This window comes from Buteo buteo, chromosome 4 (assembly GCF_964188355.1).
Source record: "Buteo buteo chromosome 4, bButBut1.hap1.1, whole genome shotgun sequence".
NCBI lineage: Eukaryota > Metazoa > Chordata > Aves > Accipitriformes > Accipitridae > Buteo > Buteo buteo.
This window is the reverse complement of record NC_134174.1, coordinates 35,571,936-35,591,777: the sequence shown is the minus strand read 5'-3', so window position 1 is coordinate 35,591,777 and position 19,842 is coordinate 35,571,936. Positions and strand designations below refer to the sequence as shown.

The 19,842-nt window shown below is 36.3% G+C and overlaps 1 protein-coding gene across 2 annotated transcripts in view; it reads right to left on the bottom strand.

Annotated features, from left to right (window-relative positions):
- Nucleotides 1-1,277: 1,277 nt before the first annotated feature.
- Nucleotides 1,278-19,842, bottom strand: part of CCDC6 (coiled-coil domain containing 6) — a 55,069-nt gene continuing 36,504 nt past the window's right edge. The window contains exons 5-9 of one of the 2 annotated variants that reach the window (XM_075025512.1): nucleotides 19,339-19,499; nucleotides 16,528-16,684; nucleotides 13,123-13,223; nucleotides 9,184-9,308; nucleotides 1,278-6,835 (exon numbers count right to left, since the gene is read on the bottom strand). In XM_075025512.1, coding sequence (XP_074881613.1) covers nucleotides 6,644-6,835; nucleotides 9,184-9,308; nucleotides 13,123-13,223; nucleotides 16,528-16,684; nucleotides 19,339-19,499 — 736 coding nt within the window. In that variant the 3' untranslated portion in view covers nucleotides 1,278-6,643. Of the gene's footprint in view, nucleotides 6,836-6,882; nucleotides 8,834-9,183; nucleotides 9,309-13,122; nucleotides 13,224-16,527; nucleotides 16,685-19,338; nucleotides 19,500-19,842 lie in introns of those variants that run through there. The other variant, XM_075025513.1, reaches the window with a different exon arrangement.

Sequence of the window (19,842 nt, the reverse complement as noted above, 5' to 3'; positions counted from 1 at the left end):
ACAGGTGAGCTCCGTGCTAAGTTGATGAATGAATGCATACAATAAAAAGGTGAAAAAAACAGAGATTTCACAAGGGATGACACAACAAAGTACGCACAGAAGTTTTACAAATGCATACCATTGTCTTTAGGCATCTAAAGTTTACAATTAACTGTAAATATAGTTTACAATTCAACTATAACACTGCCGTTATAGTATGCCTGCTTTTCTCATCCGTTTCTATCCAAAGATAGTTAATATGATGTCCCAGTATCTAGAAAGCACTCACTACAGTTAACAAAGATATCCATACATTCAAATTGGTTAATGCTCTAATATTGATTATTAAATATAATAATTAATGCTTTAATAAGAAAATATGACCAAACAGTAGAAATCATGGTGGATTCTTAAGGCAAATCTCCATTAGAAAATGACTGAATCCATCAATAGTAGAACTACTTAACTGTAATCAGGTTTGATTACAACAAAATCAAGAAAAGCTGAAGCAGACCACCAGATACCATAACCTTTACTATTACAAAGAAATAGCAGAAGCACTCTTTTCTGAACTACAAAATATTCATCACACCCCTTAACACAGGCAAGGAAACATTTTTTTCCCTTCTCTTCCTCTCATACTTAGTATCAGATTAGAAAAGTAGCTGTACTGCTGTACACTGCTTTTGACTCAAAACATGTAAGATGAGTTTTCCTGTAACTTTGCACAAATACACATCTCTGTCCCACTGAGCTTAGAAAAACTGGAAAAAAAGATGGAACTCTGTTCTTCTCCTACTCCCCAGTCATCAGAAAGTACCCTCAAGGTAAGCAGGCCTACTAAGACCAAAAGATACTGCAGTTCCTGCTGTGGCAATAAAAGCCCAAACTCTCACTGGAAGGCAGCTGTAAAAGGTTAAACATACATGTTTAATTCAGGGGGAGAAAGATACTCTGGAATTTTCCCACAATAGCAGCTCAAGAAATAGAGCTACATTCTTCCAAGATAGAAGCAGAACTGATGGAGTCAAGCATGCATGATTATACTTTGAATATTCACCTAATCCAAAGCAAGAAGCATCTCCTATGCAAACTTTATTATGCAAATAGGATAATCCCCAGATTCCCCACTCAGCCATTTAAGTGAAAATACCAGAAATGGCCCAACTAGAACCGAAGACAGCAATAATAAAGACAAGCACATATCTTTCCCTGATTCCTAGTTCTCATTTTCTTCCTCTTTTTCCCAGTGATGACAGGCTGACAGATACAAGAAAACAGACATCCACCCCGTAGTCTTCCATACAAGTAAATACAAAAAAAATCAAGTGTTTATTGGAAGTCTGCATGAAGGCACAGATGAGCTTGATTACAGACACATCGTAACAATTACAAATATATGTAAACACCTTGAGATATACAACAAAGCAATAATACAGCTAATACAGGAATAAAACGTAACCTGCTAAAAAAAATTCTTTGTATCTGAGGTTCTTTCAACAATAAGCTCCAATTCACACCAACACAGTGTAATGCTTTTAAAGTCATCACTTGGATTCATGCTCCACAAGTCTGCACTTTGACCATTGCTGTTAACCAGTGGATTTATAAATTTGATCCAAATTTGAACACGCTTCCTTCACTGGGATCAGGAAAACATAGGAACAACCAGCTAGACACCCAACCAACCTATAATGAAGCTTCACAGATTCTCTAAATACACAAGAGCAATCACCAAGGTACTGAAATTAAATATAAGCTTCAGAAAAGCTAAGGATGCTTGTTCCATTTTTACTTGCATTTGAGGAGATTGCTGTATTTCTGCAGGAAAAGAACAGTCTACAGCTGTCAGGTGATTTTTTTTTTCTTCCTCCACAGGAGGCTTAGATTTCATCTGAAACACCTGCCAAAACAAAAGTCAGCAATCACAGACTAAAGTGCCTTGGACAGCTTAGGTTTTACCACTAGAATAAAACACCTTCATTTATAGATACAGTATTAATTTATATCATGAGAAAACCTGCCTTTGCATGTAGAGGACTACTTCCAATATTTCTGTGGGAAGGGGAATTGCTTTTTTTTTGTTTGTTTGTTTTAGTTAGATACCAATGCCAGGAACTTAAAAGAACTGCAACACAGCACTTTTTGAAAGGAAACCACACAGAAAAAAACTATAGTTTTAGTACAGGCAATTCCCAGGCCTAGCCAAAGAGTACTCTGAGCAGCAATTTACTACAGGGACACACAGTTTTCTCAAACTCAACCACCTGTCCTAACTCCCCACTCCTCCTCTACAAAAGCTTTATAACCTCTGGAGCCCAGTTCCAGTAAGGAAAGACTCCTATCCAGGTAATACATGCAGAACAAAACCTAGCACAGCCACAACATTTCTCCCAACCTGCGGCCACATCATCCCAACCTAAAGATGAGGTAGTACTTTTCTTTGGAGCCCAAGTAGTTGAATAGGAACAAGCACTATTCTCCCTAATGTAGCAGCTATCTGTTAATGCAGTGCCGAACTCCGTAGTTTTATCTCCTCTTCAGGGCACACTACTCATGCAAAAACAATAACAGCTGCTTAAAAAAAAGAAAAAAATCATTACATGAGCACATACTCCCACTTGAACTATGACTGTATCGTAAAGGCCACGGTCTGGCATATTCAGTGACTTCCTCTGGTTCACGAAGTAGCAATGACTCTTAACCTCTATTTGTACTGGGACTAGTGGTTATTACTCAAAAGGAATATGAAGGATATCCTGAGTACTTATTACAGTGAGATGTGGAATTTAAAAGGAATTGAAAGATTGAGAACTCTAGTCTGAATCCAAAAAGGGCTGGGAGAGGAATTCAGCTCCTCGGGGAACTGAGGAAACCAGATTGTCTCTATGCGTACAGTCCATTTGGTAATTAGGGGCTCTGTTTTCTCTCTCTTCAAGAGAACAGATCTTTCCCCTCAAGGAGGCTGTTGTAACATATGCACGTATTATAATTTTATAGCTTACACTCATAAACCCGGTTTCTTATGAGATGGCTTGAACTGGAGAAATATGCTCTGCATAGTCCATGCTCTGTAGACTCCCAAGGATCAAAAAGAAATAGACTGCCATGACTGAAACAAAAAGGAAACATCAAAAAGGGTTGAACAGTATTAGAACTTGTACTGCTTGTAAAACTAAGAATTAGGATTAGAAAAAGCACTACAAGACTGAAACAAGGTCCCTGGTTACATCCTTTCAGTAAGCAATAATCAATACTGAGGATGAAAGACTGCATTCTTTGATTGACAAAAAATTCTAGGCTCTTTTATTTGTCTCTGTGATCAGTTTCCCTTTATTTAACAAAATATCTGGAGTCTACATTGTCTCCTGTCAGCAGTGCAACTCGCACATATCCCAGGAAGCTTTCTTGTTTTCATCGCTTCCAAGACTGCATTTTTCATTCAGCTGAAGTGCACAGGGATTCCACCCAGGCAGATGGATTCCTGAATGCAAACATTTTAACAGGAAAGGAATCCTGTTCTGTTCAGCTCCAGCACAGTGACTGCCAATAGAAAAGCACTGACACTTTCTTGAAAAACTCTGATAGTCCTTTCTGCCCTTGGGAATATGCTCTCAGTGGAGTACATGTAACTAAAACAATCTTATCTGGCTGTTAGCTGGAAGGCTATCTCTGGAACAGTCCCATCTCTTCTTCCAAAGAACTTCTCTGGAACAAATTGTGGATAAAATAAACTCTTAATGCTCTACAGAGTATCAGCAGCATTCCAGTGTCCAAGCCAGATCCCTTGAGAGAAAAAGTGAAAAGAAAGCTGCTTGATTGTCAGAGAGGAAAGCACTGCTGAAACAGCTAAAAGACTTTTTTTTTTGAAAACCTTTAGCTGTAAAGGGGTACACTCACAAAATGCTCATCACAGCTAAAAATTGCTTCTGTGGCCTTACACAAGTAGTGATGATGCAGTGTGCAACTGACGAGCATTAGTAATGAAAAGGACAACAGAAACCCACCCAGCTTGTTCTGAGACAAAGCAGCCAAGCACTTAAGCCCTCATAGTAAGCTGGACCTCACTGTCAAGTAAGTTTCTCCAGTCTATAGGAGATCTGATAAAATCACAGCTGCAGAATCATAATTCATGACTATAATTCACAAGAAAAACTGAAAATCCATTTACATTTATTAGGAGATATTTGTGCACAATTTCTCATCTTATTCAAAAAGTCTACAAATAGAATTTAACACTTCTGATTGCAAGCAAATGTTTGTTCAGCGTTCTTAGTCAGGTAAGGCCAATTTAGTGCCTTGTTACACTTTCAAGATTTAGTATACATTTGTCAGTTCTTTACTTTCCTCTGGTAACAGTCCGACTGGAATAGTAAGGAGAGTTCACTAAGACACATTTTAACAGCAGCTGAACTTGGGTTACACAAATTCAGTTTTGGAATATGGTTCAAATGTAAATTATTCTAGGCAATTTTCCATTTTAAGATCTTAAACCAACACTGTCAAAGGCTTTCCCCCCTCCCCGCCCCGCATTTATACTACCACCACTATGAGCTTGCACTCTGTAGAGCCGTATGTCCAAGAATCTCAAAGCACTTCAGAAAGCAGGGCACCATTTCAAATAGTGGTATACTTGAGCTGGAATCCTACTTATAAAAGAATATATTTTTTCCTTCGTCTTATGTTTACAAAAGGACAAACATCAAACTAATCCAATCCTATCTTGACCTTAGTCCCACCTCTGACTGTCTCTAATTTTCTCACATGCAATCCTACCACTGATTCAGGAGCTCTGCTTAATTACAATGCTTACAGCTGAGTTTCTTCTATAGAAAGGTGAGCATCTGCTATGGTCAATTATTTTGAGATGGAAGCACTGGTCAAATTTTAGGTCTGACACGATCTTGAGAATCACTTGATTGGAGAGTCACTACCATAACTAATGTAATTTGATAATGCACTTGATCCCATACTGGTTTAAGAAGTGTAATAGACTACATATGCATTTCTCTAAATTCGGTCAGAGCTGAAACTACATAGCTACAGTGAGGAACTTCTAGGTTTTTCCTTAAGCGGAACCTTTTACAACATTATTTTAACTTACTATTTTGATTTAGAGCACTAATTTTATAAAGATTTTCAGTTTGCCGTTCTTACTGAATAGGTGAGCAGCAAACATGAAAATATATGTACAAGTGTTAGTATACTACCAGAGTGCTGTACTTCCTTCTTAAAAATGTCCTTAAAAGCATTAGGCATGTCAAACAAACTTTTGTAAACAAAAGATAAAGTACTCATGTTCTGCTCTGATTATAGCCAGATACATATTCTCATAAAATAAACATTCTCTTGTCATTTTCCATGGCCCACATATCCATATATATATGAGGTAAACCACTTAAAATTATCAATAATATATAAACCTCAGTACGCAACAAGAACCTCAGGAAAAATGTAACTGAGTATGATGTCAATATCAAGAAGTGACACTTTGTTCCACTGCAAAGTGAAACCAATTTATTTGTGCTAAATGAATGGAAAGAATGTATTCAGAATACATTTCTTTATACACTGTACCGGCTTAGGCTGCTAAATAAGCATTCTTTAGTGCCATGTTGTGCTACTGTCTTGTACTCTGTTTCTACCAAGCAATACAACATTTTGGCTGTTACGCCAATATATTCCTATATGCTCATCTTATATCTTATTTTCTAACAGACTTCTGAACATTTAGAATACCTGTTCAAACTTTGCTTCAGGGGAATCACAATTAATATATTTTAACAAGAAAAAATTATCATCAGCTGTTCTATACAATCACATTGCCTTCTGCAGCAAAAAAATCAAAGAGCACACTTTAATCAGCGATCAGTAACCTGTGGGCAGGACCACACTTACCAAAGTTAATTGTGACAGATCACACAGTATGGGCAGCTTACAGGTTAACCTAAATGTCATGTGAAATCATCAAATTTTAAGGTCCACGAATTGTACATTCCACAGACTTCAACAAGCCAGTTCCCTCACTGTAAAATTCAGACTGTACCATACATTTGAGGTGCTTTTAAACAGGAGAAGTATGGATGTGTCCTGTGTGCTGAATTAAGCTTATTTACTACATAATACAATAGAGTATGTGTCTTGGGCACTGATTAGGGTGTCTGACTCACTTTTGCACTAGAAGCTGTTATTTCAAATGACTGAAACGTAGTGATGATTTTCCATAAGCCTGGTAAACACTGTAATATTTCAGAATTTATCATATAGCCCATCATGCCTTTAATTTTCTGCAAATTGTCATGAAAAAATATAAAAAGGTATCCCTTTAATTTTACAAACCTAAAAGCCAGGAAAATGAAGCTTTGGAGCCAAGCAAAACGACATAATGCCGTATTACCAAACAGAGTAGCAAATGTTCCAGCCAGAGAATGGACATACATGTAGTTCAAGTAAACACTGATGGAAAACTTTGTTAAGTTAGTGTTGTAGACCCACAACACTGGCTGCATTTTATACAAACGTTTACAACACAATTAACAGTGAAGCCTATATAACCTCAGTGCAAATAAGTCAAATCCAAATATGCCAAGTAAGCCTTTGGCTTTTAGTAAACTGCTCCATGTTATGAGTCCACTTCTGACATACAGACTGCTGAGCACATGCACTAAGGCTGAGAGGAGGGATGCACTGAATGTTGAAAAGTGGCTGACTGCGATGCTGCGGATTGGACCGTAGGTTGCACAGGTGGTGGAGGTGGTGGCGGAGGTGGCTGCACTGGGGTCTGCGTGTTTGGAGAAGGAGGAGGAGTGGGACGTTTAAATTTGTCGGGGCTGTTACTTCTTCGTGGTGAAGGCCTCTGCAGAACAAATATTGAAATTATGTTTAACACACTCCTGAACAATGTTAGGTGCTAGTCCTCTAATCAATTTATTGAGCTTGGCAAAAGGAAAAAAAAACAACTCACAAAAAATTCTGAACAATTACGTGGGAAGAATCCATTTCAAAACATTGCAAGAATCACAATACAACTTTTACATAAAATAAACATTACTCTGAAATAGAGTAGCAAAGGAAAGGGGAAGTACTTTTGACATCAAACAGAACACGCATTCCTTCCCGTCAGCTTGCAGGAAATGAACACAAGGCATATGTCCTGAAGATACATTTACCTATGATGACCACCAACCTAAAAAGAAATGAGAGATGCTGCAGAGACAGCACCTCCCAGTTGTGCTTGCCCAATCAGTAGATGCTGATCAATTTTTCACTTTACACTGCTGGCATATGTAGTCCAACTACGTGGTACCTGAGCGTGGATAGAAATGTTTCGAATGCCAGAGTCTGCCCAGAATCTCTAGCTTTCTGAAAGGCTCTTAGCCTACACACTGGAGCAAGACCAAAGCATAATACAAATTGTCCTTTGGAAAATAATAAAAAAAAAAGATTACAACCCTTTGAGCTGCAGGAGTGAAGCAGTTGCTAGAGAGCTCCCCTCAACAGAAACCACAGGTTTTTCAACAACCTGCACCTTTAAAGACAAAGATTTTAAATCCACTTTATCTTTATAAACTGGGGGAGGCAGGGCAATCTTCTTTAATGTTAGCAATGTAAAAGTATAAATTACACTGCACAACACTAACTTCTGCACTTTTGAAACCAAAATGCTCACTACTTACCGATCCAGCATTAATCAAGAACCTCATGTCATGACAAACCACCCACCCACAATTAATAATCAACCACAGGTGATCAGCTCTGGGGAGAAGCACGATTACAGTGCTATACCAATGTACTATAGGTAAAGTCAATTTATTCTGTAATGGAGATCAAAAAATGAACAGTCAAGAATCAAACTGCAGTTCAGTCAAATAATGTATATTGTATCTATTCTTCTGCACAACTATGTACAACAGATTAATGTTCTATGTGAAAAGCCAAAGGATTCTTGACAACTGACTGATGTCTCTAACACACTTAAAATCATTTATTGCATTTGTGTACATCTAATAATATGAAGGGACCTGGTTTCAGTATCGAGACAAAGCCAAGAGCTACTTATCGATACCCTTCTCAAAACAATTAGTATTTTCTCCTGAAGATGATCTTTTTTATAGTGAGTCAATGTGACACCAATTAATTTACAGTTTCAGAAAGAGTAGTATTTCACAGAGACTGAACAGAACAAGTTCCTTGAAAAACTTATTTACAAAACTAGGTTCCAGGTTTTCCAGAAGCATAAAGATCTTCCTGTGATGAACTCATGTGACACACAGTAGTGGGCTGAACCCGGAACCAGGATTCTACCTTCCTGTTGAGCTCAGCTTCCCTCCTGTTCTACCCACCATCCTAGCATTCCCACCAATCTTTGCTCAATGAAATTAACAATTATCTTTGCATGCTCACCTAAATGATTTTAGAAGCAGCCATATTTTAGCATTCTACTAAACATTCTATTCTCACATCTGAGAATGCCAAGTATATGCAAAAACCTTGCAGGATATTTACATACTACCATACCTGTTGAGAAAAATTGAAATGATCTTGATAGAACAACTATATGGTATTTTGCCAAATGGTTAGTATTTAGGCTCTGTTTTCTCATTAAATTCCACAAATACTTAGAAAAACATGAATAAGTAGAAATGCATCAAACATTGCAGGTAAAAAGGAAATAAATCCAGTTGAAAGATATGAGAAATTGCCCTAACAAATGTTTATATTTTCTTTGCCAATGAGAATAGAAAATAAGAGTTAACTGCCTGTTACAGTGACATGATGGTAGCATTGTGTGTCATCCTGAAGAAAACCTTAGCTTGAAGCAACCTCAGATGACTCATCCGTCAGATGGTGGAGACTAGGAGAAAAATGAAAGCAATGTTTTTACTTCCTGGGATAGGTTTAGTAGCTTAGAACATCACTTCTCACACCCTGCCTGCTGATCCGTAAGATGATACCTATTACTGTCCTTAAGATGATAATACATCCTATTCTTTTGCAGAAAATAAGGTTCTCCAAAAAGAATCAGTTTCTGAGGGGTGAAGAGGAAAATCAGGGTTGAAGAAAGCAGCAATAGATATCTTGGAGTAAGGAGACAAAAACAAACATTTACAAAATGTTTTGTAAAAAAGCTTAAGGACAAGCAATCATAACTTTTAAAAACCAAACTGACATTGGTAACAAGTATTAACTATTTTAAATACTTACTGTAATACCATGGGATGGTCCCATATGTTGCACATGAAGGCCTGGGGAGTTGTAGTAAGACATTCCAGCTCTAGTCAGTGAAGTTGGTGGTGTGAAACCAACTGTGTGACTTGCATATGACAGACCTAGAAATTGTTAAAACAAGGTAACATCAACATTCTTGTTTATATTACAAACTAAAGTGTGAGGTTTTTAAAAATTTTTTTATTTCTAAATCAATGATAGGTTAAGAAGTGATAACTGCCATCAAATTAGACATCTAAAAACATTAATTGTACTGAAAAGTGTGATGTAAACTTAATTTCTTTTCCTGTCATAAACTACCATATGTTTCAAAACATATATTACATAATGTTAAACAAAACTTTTCACTTAACATAAACGGTGTAAGGCTCCCCTGGCAGCTTAGTTTTAGTCCACAAGTATTGCCATTCTCCGCAGAGGAAATGACTCCCTGAACAAAATACAGTCTGAAGAAGCAGAGAGATTGTGCTTGGAGAAGCATCTAGCACTGGGCCACTGCGAGTTTTCACAAAAAGTGGATGTAGGTGGCTCCTCCAAGGCATACCAGATCCACACCCAGGATTCCTCCTGTTTTGCCTCAGCATTTATAGGCAGGGACCCCAACAACTTTGGGGCTGTGAAGTTAAAACCTTCTGGGATTAGTTGCTAGCTGCACTAGGCTAGCAACTAACATTTGAAATTACAACTTGTTTTATCTACATTAAGGAAAGTTTAATATTCAAAAGTGCTAATATCTAATTCTTCCATCTAAATATTTCCTTTCTGTAAGAACTAATTTATAAAAATGCAGAGTACCTGTACAGCTAACCAAGGTAAACAAAGAGCAACTGCTAAGTGCTTAAAGTTCAGACCTTGAAGTGTTCTAAACACTTTGAGTATTTCTCAAAACAGCACATTTTCCAAAACCTTTAGCTCGTTATTCCTTTCTGACAAAAGTATCAGTAAGCTAAGAGACAAGACTTTTCTCAGCTGTTTAGTATTAGACACTAGCAACTGCTTTGAGAATTATGACCAAAAAATTTCTAAAGGTCTATTAAACTTTTATACCACCACACTGGATTTAACAGTTTTCACAGTTCAGCACTAAATCAATGCAAAACAGTGCCACTGCAGCTACAGTATGCACCAACACCCAGCTTTATCCTTAACCACATCTATTTGTGCTTGTGCCGACAACTGATGAGACAAGATCTTGGGGGGGGGGGGGGGGGGGGGAACAGAAACCCACACCCAAGCCTCAGATCACTAATAAAGTCATTTAAGAAAACATACTCCTCTTGCTTCCTTCAATTCTGAGTGATTCTGCTACATCCCCAATGTATGTCTGGTGCAAATTATGAGTGACTCCAATAGAATCACTGTCACTTTAGAGTAGTTAAACAAGGCAGATGAACAAAATTGATCTGCTTTTTGACTACACAATCTAATTGTCCGTACAGCACATGTTGTATAACTACGTGCCTTTGTAAGCACAAGGACAGAAACAAGTCAACGTTCAGGTAGGTGACAATGTGTTGCAAGTCAGAGACAAGAGCCCACAACAACAAAAGGCAAAAAATATGCTTTAAGTTACTTTTGCAACATTACTATTTTGGACTGCTTTGGGATAAACCAGCTCCAAAAGTTTTACAAATCCAGGTCTACGTGGCAGTCAAAGAAGTGATAACAGAGTAGTGGACGTACATCTAAGGTAGCTCATCTCTGCAGCCCAAAATCTCTATCTAGCCTAGCTGCAGAAGCAAAGCATAAAACAGTTTATCTACACTAAAGACTAACTGGTAATTAGAGTAACTAATCCCCAGCTGCCTAGGAATACTTCCACAACCTTCAAAGTTCCACGCACTGTGCTAGAAATCTCAGCAGTATCTCAGCTTGAGAGAGTCCTCAAAAGCAGCACCTCAAGCCATGCAAGCACAAAAGGCTCTGGGATTCAGGAGCCAGAATCTGACCCATTAAACCTGACTGGCTATGCATATGAAATTATAGTGTTTCTAACTGGTTTCACATTATGTTTCTACAAATTCAAGCACATCATTTCCCAAACGAAACATGCCAAGTCATAAATTACTTGATGCAAAATATAAGCATTGTATTATTCTGTGCTGATATTTTTGAGTGTCTTCTGTACTACTTTAGATATAAAGTACTCTCAAAAACTATTTGTTTTCATCCATTACTGCATTCATATATCCCAGACAGCTGTACAAAATTCCCTATTGATCTCATTTGTTCTCTAACAAACTGCTGCTTCTATTTTTCTGAAGTCTGAAGCTTCCCAACTGTGGATATTAATTTATCAGATGTGAAGGAGAGTAATGAGAGAAATGATCATTTCAGCTGTGCTATTTTTAACTCTGCTTCAGACTGTGTTTCAGCATCCCCTGTTTGTGGGGTATAATTCCCACTAGAATGCAGCACTCTTGTATCAACTACTGATGGGATGTAAAGTCCACAGGGAACAAGGAATGTGCTTCAGTCCCAGTGTACGAACAAACTAACAAGAGTACACCTGCACTGACACATCAGCATCTAAATTGGATGCATTTCTAGGTAATCTAGGATGCAAGCCTATAAGTTACCAGATAATTTTTTCGACACATACTTTTAATTATAACCACTGTATGGACTGCAGATACAATGTGCAGTTGAATATTGTATTATTATGAAGGCTGCACAAGTATAACCACAAACGTCCACAGCAATTCCTCCAGAACAGTTGTTAGCATGACTAGGTTTCTGTACACCCAGTTACAGGAAAAGGATAAGAAAACATACATTGTTCTCTTAGTAATATACCTTGCAAAACTTTGAATGTCAAGTGATTTGGCCCATTTCAGAAGCCTGAAAACCTCTTGAAAAACTCTATCATAATGCTCATCTCTTAACACTGTAACTGTGTTGTAAGTGTATGGCTTATGGCCATAGCTAGTTTTCACACATGCTTACTCCTTTTGCAACACCTGGATGAAAACTATTTTGAGTCCTTCTGAAAAACTAAAGTCAATCTTGAAAATCAAAGAGTTTAAAGACATTTTACACGTTCTAGCAGACCTGTGTAAAAAAACACCTCAATCCTATCTTGCAGAATGTGTCAATATAGAGCACACCTCATTTTGCCCTTACCTGTCCAACAGGTTCTAAAGGTAAACTTGAGAGAGCAGGGCAGGCAGGACTCAATTCATTATGTACGAGTGAGTTTGTGATTGCCATATAACATCCATGGCCAACAACTTTTAATGAATGTCCAAGTGCAATTTTAAGGGATTTTACCTTTCAGTCAATAAATGTGTTAGTAACACAATACCTTTCCTTTGACTTAAAAAAATTCATTCAGTAATTAAAAACTCAGAAAAGGTTAGTTTGCCTTTTTTATACAAAGTACTAGAGACATGAATTCTTAATTTTATAGTTATTGTTTTACAATAGAAAATAGCAGAAGTACAAAGGCCATTTCTCTACTAAACAGAAATGGAAATTGACTTTTTTCCAACACATTCAAGATTAGACTTCTATAAGAAGTTCTGATTCAGAGCACAATAGCAGTCTCATTACTAGTTCATCACCAAACTCTAGGAATCTGTTGGAACTATGCAACTCATTGGGCAACTTCTATGGAGGTGTGTGGGGGGAACCAAACACAAAAGAAGAAACGATAAGAGCAAAAAAAGAGAGAGCAAACAAGAAATAAAAGCTCAAGTGACAGCTACTTAACTGACCTTTAATATCTGTTCACAGCGTAAAAGAGAACCATTCTAAAACATGCTGCACTAGACATCTAAGGCAAAACTATTCTTACATTTGTGATGCGTTTTTTCCTCCAGACTAGCTTTGAAATGCTAGTGACCTAAATATATTAACAGGGCACGTTACTATGTGATGCATACAATAATTTTAGAAACTGGTTTAAATATTTACCAGGTGATATAGGTCTGCTAGAACTTGGTGAGGGTGTATAAGGGATAGGACTGGACACAGTGCGAGGTCTTAATCCTTGTGCAGACATCTCATTAAAATATCTAACAAAAAAAGGTAAAGAATAATTAGATCAAACCTTTTAAAATGTGCCATGTTTTAAATGTTTCACTGTGTTTTTTTCAATTCCCATAAGAATCCCATTAGATTAATGAAGGACCGGTCACATTTAGGAAGTCATGACAAGAACTCTCATTGCTGAAGGCTCAGATACTGGCTTAACTTTCAATGGAAATAGTTGGACTTATCTTAGTCATTTGCAGTTAAAACCATACAAGTTGCATACGGTTAGAATAGTACATATTAAGGCCAGAGGTATAAATCATGTCATCCAATCTGACATTTTTGCACTTTACACATCATTTCTACATTGAACTCAACAGCTTGTCTGGCTGGAGCGTATCTTCCAGAAAGGTATTCAGCACTAATCTGTAATCATGAAAAGGGGGGAAAAGAATCATTAAAGTATTAATAATTTGTTCCAACAGCTGATCAGCCTCACAGTTAAAAACACGCCCTGTTTCCTACTTGAATCCCTTTGGTCTCAACGTTTAGCCATTTGCTCACCACGTCTTTTGCCACTGGAACAGAGAGATATTTTGAACCCAGGACTTTCTCCCACTGAAGATACTTCTAGGTTGTGTTGCAAGACACCTCTCACACTTTACTGTGATAAACTGAACAGATTAGAACCTCAGGCAAGGCATTCTTCCCCACCTATAATAATGTTAGTGGTATTTTTTTTGTACTTTACACACTGAATACAGTGAAGCTTCTTCACAGCCATTAAGTGCTATATAAAAGGAGATCAAAATGATACCAATTGCTCCTACTTGCAACTTACTGTTTGTATCTCGAAAGTAATTTCGTGTATTTTTTCCACAGCACTAGGCTGGCAGCTTTCAGGGTGACTTGCTTATGCACTCTCCACCTAGATTTTTCAGTCGTTGTCTAGATTAGAGGTTCCCCTGCTCGCCTTCTCCTGCACTTATGGCTGGAAATCAGTGCATTTGGGTTTATATTATTACATTTTGCTGTGTTTCTTTACACACAGAAAAGCAGCAGGCAAAACTGGCTACCTAATGGTCCTTTGACTCTTACTTGTCTCCCCTTCTACCACTGTGTTCTCAGAAATTACTTACATTTATTTCCTGATCACAGAAAAAAACAAAAACAAAACCAACACAAAATGGAGCAGCATTAAAAATATTCCTATTTGATGGAACTCACAATGATGACTACTTCAAGATCTGTGAGCTGGTTCCTATACTATTTGAAACATGTTTTCATACTGCATCTTATTAATTTTTAACTAGGATATTCAGTTACTAAGCCACAACACCTAACTCAGGCAGTACACTGTAGTGATACCAAGGTTGGTTTAAATTTGGGTAGATCAGGTAATAAAAGTAGCTGTGATAGAGAAAAACAGAAAATTAACAAACAGGTAGATAAAGTTTAATAAATATAAGGGTAGCAAAATTGAACTGACTAGGCTACCTCTACAACATACAGTAACTTGTAATGCAGACAGTACGTGTATTACAGCAAGGCAGTGGTCTTTGTGATTTATTTGTATTTTATTCTACATAAAGACAACTTTCTGTAAGTCATCCTAGTACTGGATCAGGTGATATGGAACAGCAACACACCATTACGTGCTTCCTGGTTTCAGGTATTTCCCTACTACTCCAGAGAACAGGATGGAGGATTGAGAAGACAAAGCTATTGCTAGTCAGGAAGAGGTAGTTTTGGGAGAGCTGTGTATTTTCCATTCAGTAAAGCATTTTCATCTACGCCCATCTACAGAAAATAAGTATCATCGGCTAACTGAATGCAACTGAAAATACTAGGTATCTGATCCATCACCACCATCGTTTTTAGGAAGACAGTGTAAGCTGACAAAAAATTACATTTTAAAATCATTACTGCATCTAGTTCCACAATTATTTTGTCTACACAGTTCTCCTAAGACTAACCACTCTAACACCTGCTTTGTCCTTCCCTTTACTTTGTATTACTTACACTGCAAATACCTGTTTTGGAGCAATTCTGTTACACCTTTGTAGTACCAAGAAAATCAACATGGCAACGAAATTTCTTAGAAGTACAGAAGAGTTAACCAAATTTCCCTGCATTTTATTGATTACCACTACCTACAACTGGTTGACAAAAACATTATTAGGATACTCTACATTTTTTGATTAATACTGATAATTCACATAGATTTAGATTTTGACTGTATTTCCACTACGATGTAAATACTGTCAGAAAAGATTAGGCTAATAAAAGTAGATTCAAACATCAGAATCCTGTGTTTCTAACAATTTAATTTATATAGCAGTCACTACATCTTAATACCAGATGCTACTGCAATATGTCAGTTGCCTAGTATTTCATTAAAATGAAAACACTACCTTGAACCTTAAGGGTGCTCCTTGAAACAAAATATCTGGTACTTTGTTTCTGGTAAATTATGGCTTATAACAAATATACCGATGACCCAAGAAGAAATATCTCAGTATCAGAAGAATACACAGCACGGGGTAACTTTTTAATTTTTTTTTTAAAGGACCACTTTAAATCCAAAATAATGTAAAACAGTAAAACAAAATAATGAGCATTTGATAAGAAATAAGAATGTTTTATTCAAAGTGTACTTAAAAACCTCTTTCAAGATATAACACTGTCATATGACTATGATGTGAGAAAACACTAAAAGGCATCATATAAAACCATGAAAAACTCAAGACTATCTGTAAGGTCAGTGCAAGCAATGCAGCTTGCAGTAGAGAAAAAAAAAAAAAAATCAAGGATGTTATGGTTTGGACATCAAGAACAACCCAAAAGTTCTCTCTATGGCTTTACACAGTATCCCGTTGTATTTGGCTGAACACATTTTACTTTCTGCAAAGGACAAATTATCCCCAAGTAAGGATGTTGTTCCTACCTCACAGAACTCCTTGCCGTTACCAAATTAGGGGCAAAACAAAGGTACTGTGATCGAATTATCCTGAATCTACGAAATTAGGGACAAAACAAAGGTACTATGATCGAATTATCCCGAATCTCAACTCCACAGCTATATTTATTTCAATATACATTATCAAAACCCTAAGCAATCTTCAGATACAAATATTTTGTTTCTCACTGTTAAAATAATGTGATTTCTACACAAGTTTTATACAATTTTACTGAAGATATTCCTGGACCATGCTAAAATTATATACGTGTATGAAACCCATATACAGGTTATTTCTATACTTATTCTATAATAGTAAAAAAGAAATACTAGTATTGATTAATAAGCTCAATGCCAGCATATCTGGATGGCTAGAAACTACCAACCTTTCATCGTCCATTTCCAAACTGGATTCACTTTCTGACAGTTGCCTGCAGAGTGCTTCCCTACGTTCCATTTCCCTCTGTAATTTTCTCTGAAGTCTCAAGTTTTCTTCTCTCATATGTCGCTCCTCTTCTAAATATTGTGCCATCTTCTCTGAATCTGAAATTCAGAATTTTTAAAAAATTTTATTAAAATTCAATCTCACAGACAGGCAAATATGTTGTGCCTAATTTCACTCAGGTGCTTCAAGAATGAGGGTGCAGAAAATGCTCAGGATGGATCACTCAAAATTCTCATGTCTAAATTATCAGTTCAAAGTCTAATTCCGAACAGCAGCTACTAAAATAAATTACTTGTTGACAGCTATTTTGGAAATAAAAGGTAAAAAAGTAAAAAAGTTTTACAGTATTTACTTAAATGAATTTGAAAAGAAAGGAAAAAGTAATGAAGATAATAAAACCAAAACCATAAAGAAGAAATACTATGACTCCTGCTCCACTAAAATAATGTTATTCCATGCTTACAAAGATTTTACTGCAACACACAGAAGAAATTATTTTAAATGTGTATTTCCATTTTGAAGGAAGAAGGACAAAACAAGTTCTGAAACCCAAAACACTCAAACTTGTATTAAATTGCTACCGTATATGTATTCTATAGCATTCTTTCAATTACACATTTTATCATAGAGACTTGCCAGCAGAACATATACTGATATTAAAAGTCAACAAGTGCTTTACTCTTTACATCAAAGGGCAGTTTGAGTTTGCAATTCAAAACAAATTCAGCAAACATCACTTAAATGGTCTGGCATCACAGGCTATTTAAAGTGATAAAATCAACTTATGGAAAGCTATGAAGCATTTTGACAGCTTATTTAAATAATGGAACACATGATGAAGACTTACAACATACAACGTATTTTGTGAGGTTTTCTAATGTTTGATCAAGTTTAAAGTTAATTCCTTGATATTAAAAAAAAAATAATTACGATTCATCATGCTCCGTGATCACTTCTTTATGCATCACCCTTCAATCAAAAGAATATTCCTGTTTTAGAAGACTGTTCCCAAACTATCAACAATATGTAATTTATCTCTCTTCTGTGGAAATATCACTTCTCAATATAACAGTATCACTTACTTAAAACTATTATTACACCAAAACAGTTCCTAGACTAGAAGCAAGTGCTTCAGGAATACAAAATATAATACCAATATCAGAATTTAGGAAGAAGATTTTATTAAGTATTTATGAATAATACTAGAGGTTCTTTAATGACCACATATTGCAAACACCAAACTGAAAACTCTATTTCAGTTTCATCTGCTTGCAGGCTAGCACATCCACCATTTCTGTCAGTATTGCTATTCATATTGCAGCTCTGTTTAACCTTTTCACAAAAGGAAAGAGTAATTTTAATCCTAGGTCTTATTTTCAATGAGAATTTTACTTTAAATGCTTCCAAATTTTTACCCTAAATCACAATAACTCAAAAAGAAACCACTTAAAAATAATAAAGAATACTTTAAATGAAATTAAGTAGGCCAGATTTGTACAAAGAGTACTTTAAATCTAAGGCCTTGCTCTTGTTCTGAAGTTCAGTAAGTGAAGACTGCAGTGCAGAATTGGCAAGTACAAAGATTAGCAGTCCTTATCTTCTTTTAACTGACACAAATTATTAATACCACAAACTTGTGCACAAAACCTCTGCAAAAGAGCACCCTCCCATCATCTCTGTCTTTAAGGAAAGCCTCTGCCTCTGGCAAGCTACTTCTCTAAACAGGGGTTGAAATATTCCAGTTAGCTTGTCAAGACCAGCACACTAGAGGGGGAGAACATGGCCTGTTTCCCACTCGCCCAAATTCTTCCATCTATATGATTAGGTATCTACTTACCTATCAATTGAAATATAATGCTATTGACTAGGAATTAGGCAAAACTCATGAAACTATGATAGAAATTTTAGATTTAGCGTGAAGGAATGAAGGATTGGCATTGCAAATATCACAGGAAAATGCAAGCAACCTTCCTGCCAGCTGAGACCATGTGCTCAGAGCTATAGCCTCTTCTGTTGAAAGGCAGGGCAAAAAGCAGGCTTTCCACTTCTGGTCAAGGGTCCACGACACTTTTCACAACAGAAACACAAGGACTTCTACACAACTATTTATTCTGTCTACCTTCCAAGCGATCTTACATAGGTAAGAACAAAATAAGATTACTTGTTCTGCTACATTGTGAAGTCAAATAGCTGCCTGAACAATTAGTCTAACACAGCTACAATTATTTAAAGGTAGCTACAATTATTTAAAGGTAGCTACAATTATTTAAAGGTAGCTACAATTATTTAAAGGTAGCTACAATTATTTAAAGGTAGCTACAACCATTAGCAAGAGAAATTCTTATATACAACTGAATTTTATTTTGCTAGCTGCTAATTCTTTTGAGCAATTCTTAATTTATAACAAGACTCTTACTAAGTAGGCCATAAGTATGTTTTGAAAAATCTATATGTCGAAATACTGCTAAGTCTCTGAAAAAAAAAAGAAAAAAAGATAGAAACATTTATTCTGGCCCCAAATATTCAAGAAATATTTGTTGATTCTTCCAGATACCCTTCTAGTAAAGCTAAAACCACCAAACTGCAGTATAAAAACATCAACGAGCAATAATACAGCAATTATAAAAACATTTTAATTCAAACCTGCCCTATTTTTTTTCCACTTCTACCTTTAATTCAAACTCATGAAAGTATATACAAAAATCTTAAATTACACAAACCTAAAAAGATTTAAAACAAGTTGTTTACTCACGCTGTAACTGTGCAGCCCTCAGTTGTTTCTTTAACCTCTCCACTTCATTCTTTAAAAATCTGATATGTCTCATCATATTTTCTGGAGAATCTATCTCCATTGATATGTCTCTGGGTGACGGTGGAGCAGATACTGGCTGGTCTAATTTCTCCTGCAAAATTCTGTACAAAAAATAGTTCAAACTTTACCTTCAATTCTTATGAAAAGAAAACCCCTCAAATCCCCCAGAAAACCACTGCAAGGATTCTGACAAGTATACAAGATTTAGTGTAACTACTGGTTTTGGGTACAGAATTTTGGGAGGATTTATAATGCTTTCTTAACACAAAATAAAAAAAGGTAAAATTTATTGTCCAAGCACAGACAGATTTTCTAAAATATTCAGACACTGAAACTCCCAAAGATTTCTGCATACAGTTCAGGAAAAATAAATTCTGGACTATATATAGTTACCTCAGTTTTATACTCAAATGCTACTTGTTCCATAAAATCATTTCTAAGCAA